The sequence below is a fragment of the Nomascus leucogenys genome, chromosome 22a, assembly GCF_006542625.1.
Source record: "Nomascus leucogenys isolate Asia chromosome 22a, Asia_NLE_v1, whole genome shotgun sequence".
NCBI classification, from domain to species: domain Eukaryota; kingdom Metazoa; phylum Chordata; class Mammalia; order Primates; family Hylobatidae; genus Nomascus; species Nomascus leucogenys.
Genome location: NC_044402.1, coordinates 56,899,921 through 56,914,111, shown reverse-complemented (window position 1 = coordinate 56,914,111; position 14,191 = coordinate 56,899,921). Strand labels below are relative to the sequence as shown.

At 40.9% G+C, this 14,191-nt stretch overlaps 1 protein-coding gene across 3 annotated transcripts in view; it reads left to right on the top strand.

The window, feature by feature from the left end:
* The window catches only part of SRPK1 (SRSF protein kinase 1), a 90,889-nt gene extending 78,125 nt beyond the window's left edge, over window positions 1–12,764 (top strand). For all 3 annotated transcript variants that reach the window (XM_003278862.4, XM_012503241.2, XM_030802733.1), the window contains 3 exons: window positions 3,270–3,339; window positions 7,435–7,527; window positions 10,327–12,764. In XM_003278862.4, the coding sequence (XP_003278910.2) occupies window positions 3,270–3,339; window positions 7,435–7,527; window positions 10,327–10,511 (348 nt within the window). In that variant the 3' untranslated portion in view covers window positions 10,512–12,764. The remainder of the gene's footprint in view (window positions 1–3,269; window positions 3,340–7,434; window positions 7,528–10,326) is intronic.
* Window positions 12,765–14,191: the final 1,427 nt, after the last annotated feature.

Genomic DNA, 14,191 nt, shown 5'->3' with positions numbered 1-14,191 from the left:
GTAATTAGTCTGTTTAAATTGTCATTGTTTTAACTTTTCCATGCATTTCATGCTATCTTCTAAGCCATTTTTCTCAAAGGCAATAGTCTAGAGAAGGTTAACAAAGGATGGTACACCGGTTTTATTTGGGTTTGTTTCTTAATAGACTTTATTTTTTAGAGCAGTTTTAGGTTCACAGAAAAACTGAACAAAAAGTACAAATAAGTTTTATATGCTTCCCACACACAGAGCCTCCCCAACTATCAAGCTGCTGCTCCAGAGTGATACATTTGTTATAAACAGTGAACCTACATTGGCACATCATTATTAACCAAAGTCAGTAGTTTACATTTCATTTCACTCTTTTATGAGTTTTGACAAATGTATCTATCATTATTATATACAATATCATTTCACTGCTCTAAAACTCCTCTGTGCTCTGCCTGTTCATCCCTCCCTTCCCCCACTCACTGGCAACCACTGATATTTTTATCGTCTCCATGATGTCAAATAGTTGGAATCATACGGTATATAGCCTTTTTAGATTGGGTTCTTTCACTTAGTAATAATGCATTTAAGGTTCCTCCATATCTTCATGGCTTAATAGCTCATTTCTTTTTAGCACTAAAGAATATTTCATTTTCTGGCCTCCTGAATAGCTGGGACCACAGGCATATAGCACTGCCACAGCTGGCTCTGTGTTTGTTTTTTTTTTTGTTTTAACTTTAATTTCAGTATCTTTACTGAACTCTATATATGAGACCATGAGATTTTTTTTTAAAGTACTGGTATCAGGAATGATTGACAAGTTTTGGTGAATAAGAATCATGATTTGTTTCTCTGTTGCTTTGAGACTATAAACCTCGGGACAACTCAGGGTAGAACAAGTATCTGCTCTGTCACTCTGGTTCAGTTTCATAATAAACTAATGAAATGTAAAATAAGCAATGCCAAGCAAGAAGCCATAGCACTGCTGATATTTAGAGATAGTATTTGATTCCTAAACCTATCCTGAAACTTCTGGTTTTGTGGTCTCCCTCTGGACGGTAGTACAGTTTTGAGAAACGCTGTTCTGTCATGAAACTGCAGAAACTGACACTGGTGAGCCACCAAGACCTAAACTTGGGTCTAAATTGAGAATATGACCCAACTAAGTCCTGGACTCTACAGTTCTTGAGGTTGTTTAACTGCTTAGTACCATTGATTTAATCAAAATTGACCTTTGACTAGCGCTTATTTTATAACTATGCTTCCCTAACAATAAGGTCATTTTTAAAAACTGCTGTTGGCCGCGCGTGGTCGCTCACACCTGTAATCCTAGCACTTTGGGAGGCCGAGGCAGGCGGATCACGAGGTCAGGATATCGAGACCATCCTGGCTAACACGGTGAAACCCTGTCTCTACTAAAAATACAAAAAATTAGCCGGGCATGGTGGTGGGCGCCTGTAGTCCCATCTACTGGGGAGGCTGAGGCAGGAGAATGGCATGAACCTGGGAGGCGGAGCTTGCAGTGAGCTGAGATCATGCCACTGCACTCCAGCCTGGACAACAGAGTGAGACTCCATCAAAAAAAAAAAAAAAAAAACTGCTGTTGTACTAATTTTTAAAACTCCATTTGTAATCAGTGAGGATTTATGTAGCCCTGCTGTTACCTTAACACTATCTTTTCATTCTGCATGGCACATTATTCCCAAGGATATCATTTCCTAAGACACTCTCGAACACTGTAAGAGGTTTTTCTATTAAAGGAGACAGGCTTTTCTTTTCCTGATTAGGGAGTGCTGACTTGCCAGTCACATAGGCTAGGCTCCTGACTCTCTTTACACTTAATCTTCTGATTTTCTAAAGACCTACGAATTGGCCAGGCATGGTGGCTCACGCCTGTAATCCCAGCACTTTGGGAAGCCAAGGCGGGTGAATCATGAGGTCAAGAGATTGAGACCATCCTGGCCAACATGGTAAAACCCCATCTCTACTAAAAATACAACAATTAGCTGGGCGTGGTGGCACGCGCCTGTAGTCCCAGCTACTCTGGAGGCTGAGGCAGGAGAATCACGTGAACCCAGGAGGCAGAGGTTGCAGTGAGCTGAGATCATGCCACTGCACTCCAGTCTGGCCGGCAGAGCAAGATTCCATCTCAAAAACAAAGGACCTAGGAATCAGGAACTTCCCATCTGGGACAGTCTAGGGAGTACTTCCTATGTAAAAGTTAATGATGTACTTGTCAAACACTAAAGAGTCATAAGTAGATGTCTGAATTTTTTTGTTTTGATTTTTTTTGTTTGGTACAGAATCTCAATTTCTAGCCATGTGTGATTATAACGTAAGAAAGACCTGGGCTGGGCGTGGTGGCTCACACCTGTAATCCCAGCACTTTGGGAGGCCAAGGTGAGCAGATCACGAGGTCAGGAGATCGAGACCATCCTGGCTAACATGGTGAAACCCCGTCTCTACTAAAAATACAAAAAAATTAGCCGGGCATGGTGGCGGGTGCCTGCAGTCCCAGCTACTCAGGAGGCTGAGGCAGGAGAATGGTGTGAACCCAGGAGGCGGAGCTTGCAGTGAGCCGAGATCGTGCCACTGCACTCCAGCCTGGGGGACAGAGCGAGACTCCATCTCAATAAAAAAAAAAATAAAAAAAGGGCCGGGCGCGGTGGCTCACGCTTGTAATCCCAGCACTTTGGGAGGCTGAGGCAGGCAGATCATGAGGTCAGGAGATCGAGACCACGGTGAAACCCCGTCTCTACTAAAAATACAAAAAAATTAGCCGGGCGTGGTGGCGGGCACCTGTAGTCCCAGCTACTCGGAGAGGCCGAGGCAGGAGAATGGTGTGAACCCAGGAGGCAGAGCTTGCAGCGAGATCGCGCCACTGCACTCCAGCCTGGGCGACAGAGCGAGACTCTGTCTCAAAAAAATAAAAAATAAAAATAAAAAAAGACCTGTTCTTCTTATGAATAATAACTTAGAATCACCTTTATATCCAGGTATGCCCCTTTCCGGCCAAAAAAGGGAAACTCAGGAGGGCTGAATTGCTAGGGTTTAGGGTGGGGAGGTTTGGGCATGAAATAACCCACGTTAGTATTTACTGAGTCTTTGCTGTTTTCTCCACTAAGATAGGGATGTGGAAGGAATGCTTTAGGAATAATCTTGTTTGTTTGTTTTTTTTTAATGATCTGTAAATTTTCCCAAGGGAACAAGAGTTACTTCATATTGAGCCAAATAGCAATCAGCTTTCCAAAGGCCTTCTTTTCTTTTGTGCTTTCATAGACTGTCCTCTTTTTTTTTTTTAGGCCTTTGAACTGGCCACAGGTGACTATTTGTTTGAACCTCATTCAGGGGAAGAGTACACTCGAGATGAAGGTGAGTCCCTTTAACCATGGATGTGTGTGCGTGGTATTTACACTTTCCACATTTAGCTAACATCATTTGTTAGTACTGAAGAGCCTTAGTCTTGTTAGTGTGCAAAGCATATGTAAATCCCAGAAAAGTTAGAAATATAAAAGACATTTTATATTAGGTTTTTAGATATTTTCTGAAAGATACTAAAGAGCTCTGTCAGAGTCAAAAGGCCACAGTTTACCTAAAACTTCTGTGTGCTGGACAAATTTTTCTTCAACATCTAGTTATCTTCTTTTCTATATATATCAGTGGTTCATTCTTTACCCAGTTTTTTACCTTTTCATCAACCTGTTGCTCAATTATGCCTCCAAATTTATTCAGAGGTCAGTTATTTTAATATACACACACTACTTGAATGCAGACTATATCCTATTTCTATAAGTTCTGCCAACATTTAGCATTCTTTTTTCCCTTTTCTGAATATAAAACTGTAATTTTTTCTTTTTTGGAATTCCATTTTAAAACAAAGTAGAATGGATTTACATGTTGTGGTAGCCAGTGGGAAAAGCCTAAGCTGCCAGTTACTTTGAGAGACTGTGGAAGCAGGCAACTGTATGTGTCTGATTTTTCTATTATGATGGCATCCAGATAACTAAATGGGTTAATAATTTGAACAAACAAAATGTGTTTTGGTGTTTTTTTTTTTTTTGAGACAGCGTCTCACTCTGTCACCAGGCTGGAGTGCAGTGGTGCGATCTCGGCTCACTATAACCTCCACTTCCCTTGTTCAAGCGATTCTCCTGCCTCGGCCTCCCGAGTAGCTGGGACTACAGGCGTGTGCCACCATGCCCAGCTAATTTTTGTATTTTTAGTAGAGACGGGGTTTCACCATGTTGGCCAGGATGGTCTCTATCTCTTGACCTCGTAGTCCACCCACTTTGGCCTCTCAAAGTGCTGGGATTACAGGCGTGAGCCAGCACGCCCAGCCAAGAAAATGTTTTATACAGTTGATCCAGCTTATGTTTTATTTGTAGGATTAATGAGGATTATTTTGAGAGATCACTACAGCATCTACCCTCCCAATGTAGAGAACATGTTCTTTACTTTTTGTACTTTCCTTGAGTCTTTGGGAACGCATATTTCATGCTCTATGGAACCAAGAGTGCTCTTTGTTTCTCAAAATGTGGTCTTCTGGGATATTAATAGGCAATGTTAGTAGGACCTGTTACTATTTCTAATGAATACCATTTGGAAAATGCTATGCTATCTAATTCCCATGAATGCCTATTTAAGTAGGTACAGTTTGGACATATTTTGTATATATAAGCCCCATGTTAGAGGATACTATAATTACTACTTGATTTTACCTACTCTCTGCTTGCTATTTTTCTGGGTTATAGGTTTGGGGTTATAGGCTTACACTGTTTGGGGTTATAGGCCTAGAAACTAACTACTATGTTTGTTTGGGAGGGTAATTAATTTGTTTTCTCTTTACTTCCCTAGATTCTCCATAAATGTTAGTGTGTGGTACAGAACACATATAGTGGCTAGAATTATATCGAGTGTTACCTTATGCTACCAAACCTGAAAATGTTAATACATATGCAGAGTCCCAAATAAGGGGACAAGGAAAACCATCTTCCCTAGATATTTAGATTCTAATTTATTCCATCCTATACCAGTTAGTACTAATAGTCCTTAGGTCAAACATCAGCCCCGCCGATGATGTTCTACTGCAGTTTGGCCTATAAGAGCAGGAACAAGCAAACCCTTATCCCTGACTAGTGTGTGCATAGTTTGTTACGAGTCATAGTAGGACAGGAGCCTGAGTACCATGTCCTCTACTCTGGCTTTCCACAACCCTAACTGATGGGATAATACTTGATAATTTTATCTGTCAAGTATATCAATCCTATCATAAGCCAAAATAGGTTGCAGGAATTAAATGTAACAATTTCAAGGGAATTCCTTGGTATAGGAAAAATATTTAAAGAACCAATATTTTACTTGGAAGTTATACTTAAGTTTCTAAGAACTTTAAGAAGCTCTCTTAGAAATTATAGTCTTAAGTTTTTCCATGGTATTCTCATTTTGGTTATTGTTAATGGTAAAAACACACTTGCAGGTCCTGCCAAAAACCAGCAGAAAATTCTTGGCATGCAGGTACTTGTTACCAAACCATAAATTCAGTCAAAACTGCTCAAAGGTTGTAGGGAAGTCATAAATGTGAAGTCCTCTTTAAATGACACCACTAACTCCTTTACATGAGAAAGATAAATCCTGAAACCTTCACAAATTCCCAGATAATATGGATGTCTCTAGCATGTTATTTCCCCTATAAGATACAAAACTGGAAATTTAACCCTTAATGATTCTGTAACTACAGGATAAAAGTATTTTATAAAGCTTTTTTTCTGGCCAGGAGTATTCTGCCCAGGTGTGGTGGTTCACGCCTATAATCCCAGCACTTCAGGAGGCTGAGGTGGGTGGATTGCTTGAGCCCAGGAGTTTGAGACCAGCCTGAGCAACATGGCAAAACCCCATCTCTACAAAAAATACAGGCCAGGCACAGTGGCTCACACCTGTAATCCCAGCATTTTGGGAGGCCAAGGCGGCAGATCACTTGAAGTCAGGAGTTCGAGACCAGCCTGGCCAACATGTGAAACCCTGTCTCTACTACAAATACAAAAATTAGCTGGACGTGGTGGTGTGCACCTGTAATCCCAGCTACTCAGGAGGCTGAGACACAAGAATCACTGGAACCCAGGAGGCAGAGGTTGCAGTGAGCCGAGATGGTGCCACTGCACTCCAGCCTGGCGACAGAGCAAGACTCCATCTCAAAAAAAAAAGTTTTATATTCTTAATTTCTGTCACCTGCAGAGAGAAAAAAAATAAATAAATAAAAGGCAGTAGATCTACCTGAGGTGTGTGTACTGGTTGGTCCCAGACTCACCTGGTTAAGAAGCTGCATGCCTCCCTGGTGGCGCTCATGGTCCGTGTTCATACTGTGATGGTTACAGGTCATCAAGTAGCTATACTTTAAAATGTTTGTGCTAATCTTTACTTTTAAAAAGAGATCTTAGGAAAAAATTAAAAGCTTTAGACAAGACATAAGATCATTGGTTTTCATTTGAGTTTTAGCTCATATTAACCCTGAAGTTTAAGTTAGGCCATTCATGCTTTTTGAAGTTCTACTTTCTCATCTTTAAAATGGGGTATCAGCCAGGTGGTGGCTCAGGCCTGTAATCCCAACACTTTGGGAGGCCAAGGCAGGAGGATTGCTTGAGCCCAGGAGTTTGAGACCAGCTTGGCAGTATGCCAAGACCTCGTCTCTACAAAAAATGTTTTAAGTCAGCCAGGTGTGGTGGCACATGCCTGAAGTCCTAGCCACTGGGGAGGCTGAGACAGAATGATCACAAATAATAGTTCTAGAATGCCTAACACATATTTGGACAGTTTTTTATCTTACCTAAAGAACCTACCTGAACCTAGATACATAGACAAAATAGAAGTAAAGATGAAGATAAGCCTCCAAAATCCAGAATGGGACTTGCCAGACACTATTGGGTGACTAACTACCTGAAATAATTCTTGGCCTTCCCAGTCAGTCTTCCCTTCAGTATCCTTGGTTTTATTTGTAGTTACTTTTAAACAGCTAGTCTTTGAAAAAGCTATTCATAGAAAAACCTCTTTTACAGCGTGTCCTTGATCTGTTCTTCTCACCCTTCTATTTTAGACCACATTGTGCACATTATAGAGCTGATAGGCAGAATTCCAAGACACTTTTCCCTCAGTGGGAAATATTCAAAAGACTTCTTCAATCACAGAGGTAGTACTGTTACATGAGTTTTAATGTAGGACCCAGGGATACTTAAGGAAGCAGAGCATTCACACCAAGATTGTTTTTGTTTATCACTGAATCCACAAAAATTTGACTTTGTGAATTCTCCATTAGTTGGATAGAGTCTTCCTCTTCCCATTTAGGATAGAAAGCAAGCCTGATATGCTTTACAAAGAGGTGTGCATGCTACTCTTTCTGCTGTTTTCTAGAGCTGCATTTGTTACTCTTGTTACGGATCTTTTTTTTCCCCCTCTTGAAATGTTCGAAATATACAGATCACATTGCATTGATCATAGAACTTCTGGGGAAGGTGCCTCGCAAGCTCATTGTGGCAGGAAAATATTCCAAGGAATTTTTCACCAAAAAAGGTAAAGTAAATGTGCTCCCAGACATTAAGGAGGCAGAAGTGTTTAAAAATGAAGAGGTAAGCACATATTCCCAATGTCCTACAGAATGATGGGCCTACCTTGAATGCTAACCTGTGACTTAGCAAAAAGGTAAAAAAAAAGTGGTCAAGAGCAGAGACTGAGCCGGGCGCGGTGGCTCATACCTGTGATCCCAGCACTTTGGGAGACCGAGGTGGGCGAATCACAATGTCAGGAGTTTGAGAACAGCCTGGCTAACATGTTGAAACCCCGTCTCTACTAAAAATACAAAAAATTAGCTGAGAATAGTGGCGGACGCCTGTAATCCCAGCTACTCAGGAGGCTGAGACAGGAGAATTGCTTGAATTCGGGAGGCGGAGGTTGCAGTGAGCCGAGATCGCACCATTGCCCTCCAGCCTGGGCAACAAGAGCGAAACTCTGTCTCAAAAAAAAAAAAAAAGCAGTGACTGGAGCCGGGCATGGTGGCTCATGCCTGTAATCCCAACACTTTGGGAGTCCAAGGCAGGAGGATCACTTGAGTCTAGGAGTTCAAGACCAGCCTGGGCAACACAGGAAAACCCCCCATCTCTACAAAAATTTTTTTTTAATTAACTGGGCATGGTGGTACACACCTGTGGTCCCAGCTACTCCGAAGGCTGGGGTGGGAGGATCACTTGAGCCTCGGAGGTCAAGGCTGCAGTGAGTCATGATTGCCACTGCACTCCAGCATGGGCAACAGAGCAAGATCCTGTCTCGGGAAAAAAAAGAGCAGAGACTGGAGCCAGACTGTCAAATCCTAGCTACTCCACTAGCCATGTGACCTTTGACAGGCTCTAACTGTGCCTCAGTTTGCTGATTTCTTAATGGAGATAATAATAATGTATACTTCTTACTAACTTAGTTAATATGTATAGTGCCTGCATGCAGTTGGTTGATTACTTCTATAGCACTTCTGAAAAATGGGCAAATTTTTTGCTGGCCTTTGGTCTAAGAACTGCCTCTACCAAAGGGCAGGTAATTTAAGCTTCTTACATAAGAGCAGGGACTACATCTCACTCATCTTTGCATCCCAGTGACACCTAACACAGTCACTCGAAGTACATTAGTCATACAAACGAACTTTACACTTTTTAGTTTTATGTATTTGTTATTACAAAAAAAAAAAAAACTTCCAATTTTTGACTTGATAATGTATTTCTTAAGCATTGCAAAAAAAAAAAACTTGAAATGTGAAAACCTGACCTAGAAGCATCTAGGAGAAGGTCTGGTTTTTTTCCCCCATTGTGCCATGGTTCCCTTTTTCCTCACAACTTCTACAGAAGTGCTGAGAAAAATGACTTTTCTCAGTCCTTGGCAGAAGCCATCCTCAGAAACATTACCCTTTCTTAAACCTCTTTTTAGGTGGGAAAATTGTAAAATGTTTCATAAGAGTTCCTCCTCATGTGCAGTCAGATTAAGGCATGTGTGTTTACCAGGTAGGTAATCAAATAGGCACTCACTGCTCACAAAAGAGACTTAAAATTTTTATTTTTTAAAAAATATTATTATTATTATTGAGACAGGGTGTCACCCAGGCTGGAGTACAGTGGCACGATCTTGGCTCACTGCAACCTCCACCTCCCAGGTTTAAATGATCCTTCTGCCTCAACCTCCCAAGTAGCTAGGACCACAGGCATGTGCCACCATACACAGCTAATTTTTTTGTATTTTTGGTAGAGGCAGGGTTTCACTATGTTGCCCAGGCTGGTCTTGAACTCCTGAGCTCAAGTGATCCACCCAACTCAGTCTCCCAAAGTGCTGGAATTACAGGCGTGAGCCACTGTGCCTGGCCAACTTAAAATTTTAAAGCAGCATTTGCCTTAGCTATTAAAAATTGACTATCTTTTAAAAATTTGTCACTTCAAAGAAGCAATTAGGTTGATATTCCAGTATAGTATAGAGCAGCGGTCCCCAATCTTTTTGGCACCAGGGACTGGTTTTGTGGAAGACAATTTTTCCATGGACGTGGGGGTGGGGGGGGCGGTTTGGAGATAAAACTGTGTCACCTCAGATTGTCAGGCATTAGGTTCTTTTATGGAACATGCAGCCTAGATCCCTACTGCAGTTCACAGTAGGATTCACACTCCTATGAGAATCTAATGCAGCCACTGATCTGACAGGAGGTAGAGCTTAGGCAGTAATGCTTGCTGGCCCACCACTGACCTGCTGCTGTGCAGACCTGACAGACTGCAGACTGGTACCACAGGGGGTATTGGTATAGAGTATATGAAGCTGTTGTATCTGAAAGCTGTGTAGGATTTGGGGTTTTTTTTGTTGCTTTTATCCATGCTTGACATGATGTTTTAATTTTAAATTACTGCCTCACTGTAAAGCAACATTTACTAAACTATTGAGCACATACACACACAAAAAAAGAGTATAAGCAAATTATTCTCGGTATGTGGTGCTAGAGTGCCTCTGCACACCATATGAGACCATGTTGAAGACACAGGCATTTCATGTTTATTTTAGTAGTAAATACCTAGTTCTTGATTGTCACACCCAGTTTGACTGGGACCAAAAAAATCCTAGAATAGGGGAGAAAACAAATTACCTTAAATTTTTAGAGCCTTATGAAAAATAGAGGCACTTCTTTCTGAGGCATACGTCAGAAAAGAAATGCTTTGTGAATGAAGGATTAGATTCTGATTGCAAAATTTGATTCCTCATAGACTACATGGATTAGTTCGTGGGTTTCCACAAGAGTACCTTGTCATTTGTCTGTGTTGATCAGTGGCTTTTTCTATACTGTCTTCACTGCAGGTGACCTGAAACATATCACGAAGCTGAAACCTTGGGGCCTTTTTGAGGTTCTAGTGGAGAAGTATGAGTGGTCTCAGGAAGAGGCAGCTGGCTTCACAGATTTCTTACTGCCCATGTTGGAGCTGATCCCTGAGAAGAGAGCCACTGCCGCCGAGTGTCTCCGGCACCCTTGGCTTAACTCCTAAGCCCCTGCCCAGCACCACAGCAGAGATCACACACTGACCCTCCACCCTTCCCCTCCAAGCATTGTCCTCTTCCCTTTTCAGGGTGAAGCTCTTCCTTCAAGAGTTTCTAGATCTTGTTTTTTTTTAATCCAACATGTTCATTTGGGTTTGCTTACTTGACCCTGTGGAGATCCCCACAGCCATTGGGCATCCTAGGTGAATTTGGCCTTGGTTGGGCTCTGCCAAAGACTAATGGACTAAAATGTGAAACAGCCTCTTGCCCTGTACCTTTCCTTCCCATTAGGACATCCTTTAAATTATAAGCATCCTTTTTGAAAAGAGCTATGAAGGTGTATGAGCCCATCCTTTTATTCATTGACTCTAAGAGTCAAATTTTCTAGTGCATATCCTATTGCCAGCATAAGGATGAGGAGGGGAAAGGGTGTTAATTCTGTGTACAGCAGAGACATTAAACTTGCTGTGTCCAGGCTGCATCATCTTCCTGGACTGTTTCTGTTGTTCTCTATGTTCACATTTTTTCCTGCAACTTTTAAGCTACTGTCTTTTTTAAATAGCTGTATGAACACCAAATTTGGGTACCGTTTTATCACTGTTCAAAGCACTGTCAAATTCCTTTCATCCTTTAATAGTTAAGATCTTTGAATCTTCAGTCTGATTTTTAATGTAAGCAAAAACAGAACCATTGAATTGTAATTTCTTGAGAACCTCAGGTGTTCTATAAACAGTCCTTTCCTGTATGTCTTCTATTACCCTAAGACCAGAGTTATTTTGGTTGGTTGTTTTGTTTTATTTTTTTTGTATCCATGGCTGGCACTTTACTCATTGCACTTGAGTTTATTGCCCCATGACTAAAGGATCAGGATGACGGTAGAACGGAGATCTGGGTTTCAGAGCTTTCCCATTTAAGAAAAATAGATCTTGAGGTTCTGATTCTTTTCCAAACAGTCCCCTGCTTTCATGTACAGCTTTTTCTTTACCTTACCCAAAATTCTGGCCTTGAAGCAGTTTTCCTCTATGGCTTTGCCTTTCTCATTTTCTCAGAGGCTCGAGTCTTTAACCCCAAATGAAAGAACCAAGGGGAGGGGTGGGATGGCACTTTTTTTTGTTGGTCTTGTTTTGTTTTGTTTTTTGGTTGATTGGTTGTTTTTTTTAAGATTAGCCATTCTCTGCTGCTATTTCCCTACATAATGTCAGTTTTTAACCATAATTTTGACATGATTGAGATGTACTTGAGGCTGTTTTGTTTTAATTGAGAAAAGACTTTGCAATTTTTTTTTAGGATGAGCCTCTCCTAGACTCGACTTAGAATATTACATATTCCTCCAGTAATACTGAAGAGCAAAAGAGAGGCAGGATTGGGGTCACAGCCGCTTCTTCAGCATGGACCAAGTGGGCCTTGGGGATTGCAGCATTCTCGAAGTGGCTATAGGACTCGAATTTACAGAAAGCCACAGAGGTGCAGCTTGAGGCTCTGCTAGCAAGCCACCAGTGAGGCTGTTGGGTAACCACCTTTCTATACAGGAGATTGGAATCTACTTTGTCATTTATCCACCAACAGTGACAAAGGAAAAGTGGTGCCATTATGCAATCCATTTAACTCATAAACATATTACTCTGAGTAACTGGCCAGCCATTCATCGGATCCTTCATTGGGTACTCCTGAAATCAGACATGTTCCTGTAGAAAGAATTTTAAGTTAGGCTTTCTATGCACCTATCAAGAATCAAGAGAATAGATTGTATCAAACAACGGCAGGGAAATCCTTCAGCAATTCTAATCCACTTTGGGTTTTCAGCTGTTTTTACATCTAAAGCAATAGACTAGAACTGAATTATCTTCTACATTGTAAAATCACAATTGTGGAATTACAGGAATTCTGGTGATATTAAGGTGAAATAAAACACACAAAAGGCCCTATTTTAACAGTTGATGTGACAGTAAATTTTAATAGAACCTGTAACTTCATTTTGGCAATGCTTCTCCTCCAAATAAGGGCTTTTTTCCCCTATTTAAGGAGCCAGATGGATTGAAAGATGTGGAAATAGGCAGCTGTAGATCTTGGTCTCCCAAGTACCCCATGTACCTTTATTGAGCTTAATTATAATACTGTCAAATTGCCACGATCTCACTAAAGGATTTCTATTTGCTGTCGGTTAAAAATAAAGCCCTAAATACATTTTTATTCTTTCTACTGAGTGCATTGTCTGTTTTCTTTGTAAATGCCATACAATAAACAAATTATTTAATAACCTACATGTTTCCAAAAATCTCTGTTCATTTGTTGTCCAAATTGCTCTGCCCTGAGTAGAAGGAAAAGATGGGTTGAGTATGCTTTTTTAATTTAAATATGCAATGAAACTGTACACATTGCACACTTGCCATTTTGTGGGGTTCATAGTTTTGCTTCTAGTTTTAAATTGGGAGTGGGGTAGAATTAACAGCCAAATTAACATTTGTGGAATACTGTTTTTCAGCCTTTTTTTTTTTTTTTTAATTGTTTTTCCCTACATCCAGTAGCACTTTCTTTCAGAAGATTTGTCAGGGGTTGTTGTTTTTCTCAAGTTATAAATGCATGGTATGTGCAAAATTCAGAAGACTTAGAAATATAAGCTCTTATTAAGGCAATGGCATGATGTATTACACAGGCTTTCATATACTTATCTCTTCATTTCTTGGATAGATTCTTGAACTGTCTGGGCCAGAGAGCACATTTTTGAGGCTTTTAATAAATATTGCCACTGGGCATGGTGGCTCACGCCTGTAATCCTAGCACTTTGGGAGGCCGAGGCGGGTGGATCAGTCAGGAGACTGAGACCATCCTGGCCAACGTGGTGAAACACCATCTCTACTAAAAATACAAAAATTAGCCAGGCGTGGTGGCGTGTGCCTGTAGTCCCAGCTATTCGGGAGGCTGAGGCAGGAGAATCACTTGAACCTGGGAGGTGGAGGTTGCAGTGAGCCAAGATCACGCCACTGCACTCCAGCCTGGGCAACAGCAGGACTCCGTCTCAATAAATAAATATTGCGTAACTTACCTGGACAACTAGCAGAATGGTCGGACTGTTTTTCTGTATACACCAGTGTATGAACGGGCCTATTATGAATCACTGGTTTGTGCCCTGCCCCCTCCCCACAGGAATATCGTTATAATTTGCATATTGGATTACTGGTGAGGTCATAAACTTGTTTTCATAGGTATTTGCATTTTTTGATTATTTGTGTAAATTTTCCAGCTTTCTGTTGAAGTGCTTCTGTATTTGATGACTTGGTCAGGACTCGTTATATACCAGAGATAATTTGTTATTTTTTGCTTCATAAACTTGTCTAGTTTTTAATTTTCATTTTTATTTGTGGTAGTTTTTAGTGTTATTCGTCTTTCTCCACCTACACCTGAACTACATAAATTGTTCTAGTTAATTTGTTTTAATTGTGCAATACTTAGAACACAGTGTTTTCATAGTGTTAAAATGTAACCTGTTGGAATCCATTAAACCAGTTTGTTCACCAGACTGACCAACCTAGGCAGGCCCTCCTACACCTGTGTTAAATATATGGACCTAGAATTCCCAGAGTTTGGGGAAACCTTAGTGCTGTTTTAGGAGAGCTTGTAGCTATCTCAAAAGAGCCAACAAACAGGTGGGTTTACAACCCCCTTTAATTCAGAATTTGTTCTCGTGTCC